The 12,039-nt window shown below is 34.7% G+C and overlaps 1 protein-coding gene across 1 annotated transcript; it reads right to left on the bottom strand.

Moving 5' to 3' along the window:
- Nucleotides 1-922: 922 nt before the first annotated feature.
- On the bottom strand, nt 923-8,457 carry TDRD15 (tudor domain containing 15). Its single transcript, XM_082642792.1, is given in 21 exon segments — nt 923-1,592; nt 1,596-1,810; nt 1,813-1,845; nt 1,848-2,295; nt 2,298-2,507; nt 2,511-2,641; nt 2,644-2,775; nt 2,778-3,333; nt 3,558-3,660; nt 3,662-4,225; nt 4,227-5,261; nt 5,263-5,366; nt 5,370-5,545; nt 5,548-5,575; nt 5,577-5,748; nt 5,750-5,931; nt 5,935-6,125; nt 6,128-6,542; nt 6,545-6,616; nt 6,620-7,176; nt 7,179-8,457. Coding segments are annotated over 21 exon segments (5,973 nt in total). The 5' UTR covers nt 7,213-8,457; the 3' UTR covers nt 923-977.
- Between the last annotated feature and the right edge of the window lie 3,582 nt (nt 8,458-12,039).

Below are 12,039 nucleotides of genomic sequence, written 5' to 3'. Positions count from 1 at the left end.
ATCAATTTGATGTCTAAAAATTATCAAAGCGAGAGAGTGGCATGGACATATATACACTACCAAATGTAAAATAGATAGCTAGTGGGAAGCAGCCGCATAGAACAGGGAGATCAGCTCAGTGCTTTGTGACCACCTAGAGGGGTGGGATAGGGAGGGTGGGAGGGAGGGAGACGCAAGAGGGAAGAGGTATGGGAACATATGTATATGTATAACCGATTCACTTTGTTATAAGGCAGAAACTAGCACACCATTGCAAAGCAATTATACTCAAAGATTTAAAAATAAAAGTAAAAATTTTCAGATGAAATATGCTGGAGTCAGCTTATTCCGTAAGTTTAACTGCATTATCATTATGCTGAGAATCACACTCAAAAAACCTGAAGATATATTTAATCTGATAAGAAACATAATAGAAAACTGATTCTTCAAAATGAGCCCAGGAAGCTCTCTAATAGTAGCAAGATCAACCTGAGATCTATGGACCTTCAGGAGTTTTGTGAAACCCCTGAAATGTGTAAAATGTCATGCATGTGTGCACACATATGTGGTTCAAACCCTCTACTTTCATTACATTCTCAAAGGTCACCATTCAAAAAAGGTAAAAATAGCGAAGCATCATTTTATAATTCAAGTGATCACTTCTAGTTATCCATTTATTCAAATTTTTTAGTAAAATCTTGCAGGATATTTTCAACTTGAATAATTTTAGTAAATAACAAACTTTTAAAGAAAGAATCAAAAATCTACAAAAGCTACAGAAAATCTTTTTTTAAATGGTTACTTACCTTTCAAATGTTCTGATATAATTTTTTTTATGAACATGCAATGCTTTTTCTGCTGTTCTCCATTGTATTATTTTCCTGTGCTCCACTTGGTAGTTTTTCAGAAATGTTTTCAATGCAATTGGTGTCATCATGCAAACCATTAGGTAGTTCCCAAAACGAAGCTGCTGCACATGTATCAAATGCAGTGGTACTTCAGGGATTACGTTTTCCACTACCAACCTTCTTCCTCAGTGTTAAATTTCTAGAATGTAATCTTTTACTAATATGGCTTTTCTTTAAGAGGTTCTTATAGACATCTTTCCTCTTTATAGTTTTCTGCCTTTTCAGCTTTTGCTTCTCAGTGCACATACAATTCATACTTTCCCTTTTGTAATAACTTTGATCTAACAACTGGCAAACAGGCTTACTCTTTGATTTATATTGGATTTTAGTAGATCCAGTAGCAGTAACTGCATTGAGATGATCTGAATCTTTAGAATAAATTGCAAGACCAGAGTCAACTAACATATCTGCCCGAGTATTTTTCTCATGAATAATATCTACCTTCTGTTTTGTTTCAAAACTGTATTCCCTAAACTGAAAAACTAAGCCTGGTTTACTCAGGAAATCTTGAAAAAAAGTTTTGGCTTCTTCATTCCAATGTTTCCCTTTAGCAGGTAAGATACCATATAAGATGCAAGGATAACTTAGCCTCGACAAATTCAGAAGTTCCTCAGGAACAACTTTAAGACTTTTTATATCTGAATAAAGTATGTAAACAGAAAATCCATAGTCAATCAATACAAGAAATAAAGACTGATCAGAGACTTAAGAAATTTCTACCCTATTCCACTGATCTTCCAATTCATATTTGAACAAACAACTAGAACCTGGAATTACGTGCTCTTGAGGCACTAAGTCTTCTGGTAGATCAGAAAGTAACATAAAGAGAGATTTCATTGTGTCAAAGAAATCTTCTAACTGAACACAGAAGTCTGATGGATCAGAAACAGCAGTGGCAATACCAGAATATTGCCCACCATTTGGAGTTCTGCCCAAGTAAATGATCTTATTGTACATGTGATACAGGAGTCTTAGATTCAATGTTGAAAATAACTTCTGAAGATCTAAATTTTTCTTCAATATGAACTGTATTTAAATTTAAATATTCCAAAAGTAACAGGCCATCTATCAAACTTTCTACTTCCCAGGCAGAGTCTAAATATTTCAGAAAAAGGATGTTTATTTCCAAATGAGCAACTGAGCACACAATGGACTCAAATGGCATGTTCCTAAAATTTTCAAACCAAATCCATTTACAAGGCACAGCTTGTCTTGGAATATTTCTGATTTCATTAGTAAGCACCTTGGTATTACATAAGGGCACTATTTCATACCTACCATGATCTACTAAAAAAACAAGCACTTTCTCATCAACACACTTTTTTTCTACTTTTGATCGATACCACTTCAAAGTTTTAGACTTTACCAAGCATTCTAAGCCTTTTTCAGTATTTTCCATTGATAAAAAAGAGGGTTTTTTACTTTAGTAATTAATACTGTTAAATCTGATAAAATCTTTTTATTTTTAGATAACTTCACGTAAAATATCCCACATTTTGCAACATAAAGTATTTCAGCCTTTTCAAGTTGTCCAGGTTTTAACTCTTCAAAAGGAATATTAACCAGCTGTTGGTAGGATGGTTGAAGGATCATAGAACCTTCATACTCATTTGATAGCCCTTACTTCATTTCTTTACCAATAGGGCTCACCTTTTGAGAGACAACCTTAGGCATCTGCAATACTGTTTTCTGTAGTTTTGAACATGCTGTCCATTTCAGTAGTTCATTAATGACACATTTTTCATCACAAATTATATTTCCCATTTCTGTTCATGCTTTTTCAAAAATTCACAAGAAACTGTTTTATTACTTACTCTTGAAGCAAAATAATCCACAGTTTTGCTGTACCATATTTCATCAGGCTCATTCCACTTTACTCCACTAAAGAATGAACTCCTAGCTGAGGAATAGTTAAGAATTCCTTCTTAATTTCATAAATTTTTGATGTGTTTACTACTACAATGTTACCATAGTCAATAAATTCCACTTCAAAAGAATTTCCTGGTAAAATTTTCTTAAAATTTTCTCTGAAAATGGCATTGTCACCAGAGTATTCTGCAACTACAAGATCTCCCACCACAGGTTTGACTGATTTTCTCTCTTTCACTATATTGGCTCTTCTTGCATTTAGAGCATCTGCTAGGCTCACGATTACATTTTCAGTCTCGGCAAGCTGAATATGGAAACTTGCTGGATTACTTATACTAGAAACATATTCTTTAACTTTGGCATTCAAGTAAATTTTGGGTTGAGGAAGGTCTTTAATCTGTGGTCTAGCATGATTATATGTGTTTTGTGAGGCTGCCTGATTTAATTCTCTGATAAAAGACTGTGATACAACCCTTACTGATTTCTGGTCCACAGCACTTTCATCAAGAATACGTGCATACCCAGGAGCAATTTTTACACCTTTATTTTTAAGTCCATCATTCAAAGACTTCTTCACCTTGTTTTTTTTTTTTTTTTTTTTTTGCTGTACGCGGGCCTCTCACTGCTGTGGCCTCTCCCGTTGCGGAGCACAGGCTCCGGACACACAGGCTCCGCGGCCATGGCTCGCGGGCCCAGCCGCTCCGCGGCATGTGGGATCTTCCGGGATCGGGGCACGAACCTGCGTCCCCTGCATCGGCAGGCGGACTCTCAACCACTGCGCCACCAGGGAAGCCCCTTCACCTTGTTTTTTGACACAAGTTCAACTTTATAACAAACTGATTGTTTCAAAAGCCTGCCATATATACTTTTGGGATTCATTAACTGATCTATTTTGCTTTCAGAATGTTATTAGACTAGTTTTACTTATTGTACTATGGTGATAATTGTTTTCTATTTTGCCTTTCAAGGAAACAGCAAGTTTCTTATTTGTTCTAGGACGCTTTTCCACACATTGTGCTTGGTCACAATGTTTTTCTCCATAAGCATGAATCAACATTTTAATTTTCTGATTTATATGTTGATATCCATCATATAAGTCTACACCAAGATGGCCATCTGGCTCCTTGGACAATATTATTGCCTTTAATGGTTTTCCCAAAAAATTATCTTCAAACCAGCTATTGATTTCTGCTGGAATATCTACATCTCTAAGATTTGACAAAAAACATTTAATAGCTTGCATAGGTGTCAACAGCAACTCTGGAAACTCATCTGAAACATCCCTCAACATACTTTCTTCTACTAATTGCTTATTTCCAAAGTCCACAAAATATACCAGGAAGTCAGATAATGAACCTGTCGGCATCACTAAAGCTCTATAAGGGAGACTATCCTCTACATACTTAGGTATACACAACCTCATTTTACTAAAATCAGATTTGCGGCACTGACTGAGGTTACTAATCTCTGATTTTTGTTTCTATCATCTCTAGGTCTTTATTATTTCTACTAAGTTGGCAATAAAACTTTTTGGGACTATATATGTGAGATACATATACTTCTTCCTCACTTCCAATTTTTATATTGAAGGAAGAATAACTGTAAAGACTAACTGAAGATGGAAATGGCTTTGATACTGTACTATACTGTGCAGAGCCATGATTATTAAGAAATTCTCTTGCACTAGCAAATGGAGATTGTAAATCCACCAAATTACATAAACAGTTTGGATATATAAGAACTAAGGCATAGATGACACAAGTCAATAACCCTCTAAGTGAAGAAATAAAATTCCCAAGGTCTCTGCATGCTTCTCTCGTCCAATTGAATACTTTACAACTAATGGGTTCAACTAAATGGTTAAGACTACATCTGAAGGCCTGACCTTCTATAAAAAGGAAACATGGTTTAATAGCAGAAAGATCTTTAATTAAAACTCTTTCCTGGTAACCATAATCAAGTACCACATCAAATTCTTTTTTTGATACTTGAGTCAAAATAGCAGCTCTATACCACTTCCCATCTTTAGAATACTTAGCAACACAAGCAATCTGCCCAATCTGATAAAGATCTGAATGAACACTATAATAATCCTGAAGTTGTTCCATCAGTAATTTTAAGTCTTCTAACTTACATTGCAGCTGGCATGAGAAGTCACCTGGGCCATAATAATAAGAACACTTAACTTCAAGGACTGTTCCTGGTTTAAACACATATTCTTTATAAGGCCATGGTGACTCAGGTCTCACAGACAAGGTGAAAGGGTTTTTTAAATCTAGGAAGTTAACAGCTGGGGACTTTAACAAAGAAAAGTTACTTCCTTTTAGCTTATCTGAATGGTACTTTTTAGGTTTAGGTCCTTCAAGAAGGGCAGATATGACTTTCTTAATATTTACTTTGTTTTTAGATTTTAAATTTAACACTGAATATTCACTTACAGATTTTGGACAACATTCTGGTTCTACTTCCCAATATTCTGCATATCCAGCTTGTAACATGAGAGACAACATCAATATTTTCGGAGGCTTCAATATTCTGAATATTTACAGTATACTTCTCATTTTTTTTTGCTATAACTTGAAGCAAAATTGCTTTGTTCAAGACAATTTTTTAAAAATAATCAACTGCTGCCTTCACCCATAAATCTTCAACGGGAAATATATATGCAAGTGAACAGCACATGGCTAAGGCAGGCAACTCACAAAACTCTGGAAGCAAAATTTTTACATCAAAAAATGGTATGGAATCAGTATTTCCGTAATCCAAGAAATAAACATTAATTTTATAACATTAATTTCAGTAATGACAGCTCTATAAAAAACGTCTGTCCTTGCTGTATCTAGCACCACAAAATAATCCAGGTCCTGGATTTCTTAGAATCAGTTCATCATTTTCACACAAATCATAAAATTTGTTTATATTTTTCATTATATCTTGCAATTCATTCTGATGTTCATTAGTAAATACCCAGAAATTTGATGGGTTTAATACATGCTACAAAAGCTATGTAGACAGCTTCTATCTCCATTTCTACAGTTTTAGTAGGAAAATCTACCTTCAAAGTGCCTTTTTTATTTAGAGAATCTATCGACCATTCAGTATTTGCAATAAAACTCTCAACTGCAAAGCCGTTTACATCTGAGGCACTAGTCTCCCTCAACGTATTTGAGATTTTTCAATCAGACACTGGACAAAGTACTTGTGTGGCTACAGTCTTTAGCAGACACTTAGAAGTAATTGTAGACTGTTGAGTTTGTAATGTTACATAATACAAATGCTCTTCCTTACTGAACCAATCAAGGTGTGCATATACTATTTGTCCTAACAAGGCTTGTTTAAATACACTTAGTTGAAATTTCCTTGCATCTCTGGACTGTGTAAATATGTCAGAGAACATGGAAATGAAAATAATGGTACTAAAATAAAATCCTGTTTAAGTTTCTTTATGTGAATTGAGGGTATAGCCTTACTACTGCCATAATCCATAAACCAAATTTTTACTTGATTATTGGGGAAAAGCTGCTGAAGAATTCCTCTATGCCACTGTCCATTTCTCCTTTTGGCAACACAAAGTACTCCAAAATTATCACATGTGGGACTACCTTCTTGACTGATAATATCATAATGCAAAGTCAAACACACTGTCAAGTTTTCTAACTCTGGAATCCATTTAATTAGTTGGCAATAAAATTTACTTGGGCTCACGGCAGATGATACTTTTACACTTTCAATACTGCCTACTGACAAAGATGGTTGCAAATTATCCAGAACATGCTGAATATCAAGTAAGTATAAGTATTATTACTTAATGATAATTCAGGTCTTTTATGTTGTAATGAATCTGGCACTTGTTTGGGGAATTATTTTACCATTTCCACAATAAGACAAAATGAATCTCCATCAATAAGTCTCCCTAATTGTAATTCAAGAACCTGGGATATAATTTTTGGCACTTCAAGAAGAATCATCCGAAGAGGCAAAATAGCTTGTACACAACCTTTCACTTGTAGTCCTACCAATGACTTGAAGTAATTCAAAGCCTTAGGAGACCATTTTTCCCCAGTTGGTAATATGTTGGCAAAAATGCCAAACATTACCCGTGGTGGTAGATCAAATAAGCTGCCACAGGCTGAAGCAACCTGCATACTGTCAACTCTCAGTTCTTCTCCGCAATCTATGAGGAGCACAGTATACAGATCATTTTTCTTTTCCACAACTCTTCCTCTGTGCCATTCTCCTGATATTCTTTCTTCTACCAAACAAAATTCATCAATGTCCACATTATTTTTTACTTTTGGAATATGCTGTATTTCCCTCTGCAATATGTGGTAGTCAAACTCACATTCACTATTATTTCTGCCTTGCAATTTCACCAGAACGTCCTTGGGAAAACATTCTATATGTGATATTGTCAGATCACATCTAAAAATGTTGGTAACAGAGATGTAGAATCCATTTTCTAAAAAGCAAATAATAAGTACCTATTAGCTTCTGGACAGACAACTGTCAAAATTAAATGAAATTAGCCTTATATGTATATAAACACAAATTTTAAAAATAATTCTATGCCTGCATTTACCAAACTGAACATGTTGGTAGAAGTTATATACACTGGACAAGATGAAGAGAAACAAAATGCATTTAACTGTTCACTGCCTTCCACACTTTCAAAAAATTCCATTGAAACAACCAAAAGAACATAAAAAATAGGGAGAATATATATAATCACTGGAAAACAGAAAAAAGCAATATTTTTCAGAGACTAACAAATTTCTACTAGATATTGGACTGATAAGGTATAATCAAAGGAAGCCAAATAAACTACTGGAAAACTCCTCCCCCTCCTGTAAGAAAACTACTTTCCCTCATTCAGACCTCTTCCAACAACCCATAATTCAAGGGGGTGAGTGCTAGAAGCAAGGATGGATGGTGAACCAACAGGGGACACACTGTTCACACTCCCCACTGTGTCAATTAGCAATATTTGGGACCCTATCAGCATCATTATACAACTCCAGGATTCTTCTCTGAGAGCAACTGGCTGAGTCCTGGACACCAGTAAGGAAAAGACAGGCATGGAAAGACCCTGAGGCAGGGTAAATACATCCAGGCCTTGTCACTGACACGGGTACCCACAAAAAGTGTGGAGGGAGGGGGAGAGGAAAAGAAATCTTTAGCACAGAGGCAAAGCTCTCTACTATAACTATGGCTCCAGCTAATTTTCTCTAGATTGCTGGGATTCTAAAAACTGTAATGCAAATATTCAAGAAGTATAAAATAGCCCCCAAATTCAGGTAAGAACCAACATCTATAGTGATGGGACACAGCCCAACTCCCTCTTGACTCTGAGTTAATAGTTGACAATTTCTTTCTATGAGGATGAGAGAGAGAAAGTACTAGAGCTAAACAAATGAGAGAACCACTTAAAAGAAACCAAGGAAATGCTCCCCTCAGGAATAAATGTATTGAAGGAAACAGCAAAAAAAAATTGCTTTTCTAAAGTCTGATTCCTGTTTTTAAAAAGCCCAAAAGAGAATGCATTTTTATATGACTAAGTAGTCATTAAGATGCAACAACTGAAATTAGGAAAAACTAAACACACGTAAGATTCAAAACTGCAAAGGGGAAAGCCAACACAAAATAAAAATAAATAGACTACAAGAATATTTTGAGAGAATACCCAAAAACTCAGAAGAAAAGGATAAAAAGATGCAAGAGAAGCATGAAGGACAGGAATATAAAACCTTATCAAAGTATAAATGTTGTTATCTCAGAGATAAATAACAGAACAGAAGCCGTTTCTAAGACTTAAGACCCAAGTCCACAAAGTGAAACAGGCCACTGGAAAGCTAGAGAAAGAGGTACGATTTAGGGTTTTCTGGGTACTAAGTATCATTTTTATTTCCTCCTAGATAATTAATTTGGTGTGATAATCAGCATGGTTTGATCTATACAGATTCCAGACAATACTCACTTGACCCTGGAGTCCTTAAGAATGAAAATCAATGAGCGATATACTAAAGACTCGTATCAGAATAAGCCGCCATTATTTAAAGTCACAGGTCTCTACTCAACTCCCAGACTTTAGTCAGTTTATAGACCTATAATACCTTACATGAAGGGAAGACCAAGTACTATTAAGAAAGGATCCTGTGCTTGAATATACTTGAATATACCAAGAACATTCTTCCTGGCATTTACCCAAAGGGTCTTGTGACTATTCACCTGAGTAAATAGGAAAAAGAAAAAAATATATAAGTCTTTCAGGAACAATACACTCTTTAGGTATAAAAAGCAAATGTAGCCAGAAGAACTCCTTTATTAAATGAATAGGGTATTTACCAAATAAGCCAAAGAAAGCCCAAAGGAATACGTGTGGTCAGGTTACTCAAACTACCAGAAGCCTGCTCCTCCACACTGCTATCCCTCCCTCAAACAATATAAATGGCCTCATGGGGAGTTTCACAGAGGAAGGCGGTAAAAAAATCTGAGCCTGATTTGCACATGCTCTGGAAATCTGAAAGTTAGTGGCATTAACTTCCAGAAATAGACTGCTGAAGCACTGCATCCCAGGAAATATTCACAGTTGACAGGACTACCAATACATCTATTTTGCCTGAAAAAGAAACTGCTTCAGTTAAGAACTTATGCATATTAGTAGGCAATAGTTAATAGTTTCTGCAGGATGATTAGTAATTCTGAAGGAGCAAGACTGGAGGATTTGTTAACAAAACAAGTCTGAAGAAGAGGCATGTGGATTAGCCTCTCAGAATTGGCACATAAAGAAAATTTGTAGGTCTCATGTGATGCACACCAAAGGGCTCACTATGGAAAAGATTCTTAATCAGGTAGACAGAATAACCTATTCTGTGAATGTCAATCAGCTTTCTTCACCTGCCTCTCCAATGCTTGCTCAATAGAATCATGAAGAAGTTTCCGTGGATCATGGATAAAGCTCCTACCCTCGTGTATCTATACACATGTATCTATAACTATAACAACTCAGAAAATTAGGGAAAAAAATAAACAGGAAATTTAAAACCAAACCAATTATTTTATACAAGGGACAATTATTTAAAGATATAACTTAAATAAAGACGTTCTAGAGCCAAACTCTATTCAATATTATATTCCTTAGAATATTAACATATTCACAGAAAGCACTTACTCTGTGTACACAAGAGTAGGACATCAGGAAACTTGAGTTTTACTTGAGACTCAATTAGTAGTATGAAATGTGGGGAACTATTTTTTCTTAGAATCAGATTCTAAATCTGTAAAATGAGAGGGTTGAATTGAATTAGGGTTTTTCTAACCTTTTTTTTTTTTTGCAATAGGAGAAATCCTTCTTAATCTAACATGCAAAAAGTTAACAGAAAACATAAAACATCTATAAATTAGATTCACAAGTGGTGTTCTAATAATTTCATAAATTTATACAATTTAATTACAAAGCCAGTAAATGAGAATAATAAAACCATTCTGATGAACACAGTCTTATAGCAGCTCCATCATATAATCTGCCTTAATATTGTGTTAGATAACAGTATTGGGGAAAAAATCAGGCTCAGACATATATAATAGTTCCACAATTATACATGATCAGATACAGATAAGTTCAAATATAGTATAGCCACATATTAACAAATTAATCTGATGGCACTAATTAGTGCTCATCGCTGCTTTTAAGTTTAGTATATCATATTTAAATGTTTTATTTCTTCTTAAAAAAGCATATTATTTTAAAAACTCATGAATTAAATTTATGTCAAAAATCCACAGCATCACAGTTCCCCTAAGGTTTGCAAAAATACAATCTATAAACACTATTAAAATTGATATGGAAAGCCTTTGCTATACTAAAATTCCCTGATTCTATAGAATACATATTATAGATGATGTCACTCTTACTGTTTTGGGACTTGTTTTCTATGAATTCACATCTAATAAGTCTAGACCAGTGGGGGGAGGAGGGGGGTGTCCAAGAGAAACATAGTTGAGCCATATAAGTAATTTAAAATTTTTAATTTGTAAATTTTCTAAAAGGAATTTGGATTTCTTTCCTTATATTAAGAGCTCCTTATAACGCTTTACATTTTTTAAAAAGTTTCCAGTACATTAGTTTAACTGATCTTTTCAATAAGATTTTCATTTTTCAGATCAAAAAAGTGAAGATAAAGGAAATTTAGGAGTCTGAATTTATGTTTTCTGATTCAGTCCAGTTCTCCATGTACATTACTCCCACTGTTTCACACTGCTCTTTCAACTAACCCATGTAACCATGGACAAGAAATAAAAGGTGAAAGATACAAATCCAAAACCAAAAATACAAACAAAAACAGGTGACGCACCCTTACAGGATAGAATGAACTTATTCTGCCTTTTTCAAAATTTAAGATAATTCTGGTCAAACTCTAACTAGTATTGTGGCAAGGTTACCATGTTCCAAAAGACTGGCTCAAGTTAAGCATCTGTGCCTTGGTTTCCTCCTCCTATCTTCTCCATACATTCTAAATGGTTTCTAGATTCAGGTCTTTGATATTCTATCCTGAATATCAATATTCAGGATATTGATGCAAGAGAAATAAAACAGCATAGAGAACTTTTTAAATTATGTATTTCAAAATCAGGGCTTCAATTTTTTTTTTTTTTAACATTCTTTATTGAAGTAGTTCCTTAACCAGGGACAATGTTGTCCCACAGGGAATATTTGGCAATGTCTGGAGATATATTTCCTGGTCATAACTGGGCCTGGGTCAGGGAAGGCGTTCCCACTGGCATATAGTAGGTATATGCCAGAGATGCTGCTAAATATCCTACAATGCACAGAAGAACCTTCCACAAAGAAACAATTATACACACCAAAGTGACAATATTGCAGAGGTTGAGAAAATGCTTAACCAAAAGCAAAAACAAATCCCAAGCAGATAAAGAACTAATTTTTTAAAACCATCTAAGAGAATTAGTAGAAAATAATCTAATCTTACATTAAAGCTTTCTTCAAGAGACAAAACCTAGAGGCTACAAAAAAAAATTAAAATTTTAGAAAATCACAGACAAAAAAAAATGAAGGTATAACAAAGTTGACATCAATTAAAAGTCAATATAATCTACCACATAAAAAAGATTTGCTCAGGCCAAATATCTTCAATCACCCCTGACTCCACTTCTTTGCATCCCACACACAATCCATCAGGAAATCCTATTAGGTTCATCTTCACAGCACAGAAAAATTCTGACACTTTCTTCCATCTCTGCTGCTACAACCCTGGCGCAAACTACC

This window comes from Mesoplodon mirus, assembly GCF_964341445.2.
Source record: "Mesoplodon mirus genome assembly, chromosome: 14".
Lineage (NCBI taxonomy): Eukaryota > Metazoa > Chordata > Mammalia > Artiodactyla > Ziphiidae > Mesoplodon > Mesoplodon mirus.
The sequence above is the reverse complement of the archived record's forward strand: the minus strand, read 5'-3'. Positions and strand labels throughout refer to the sequence as shown.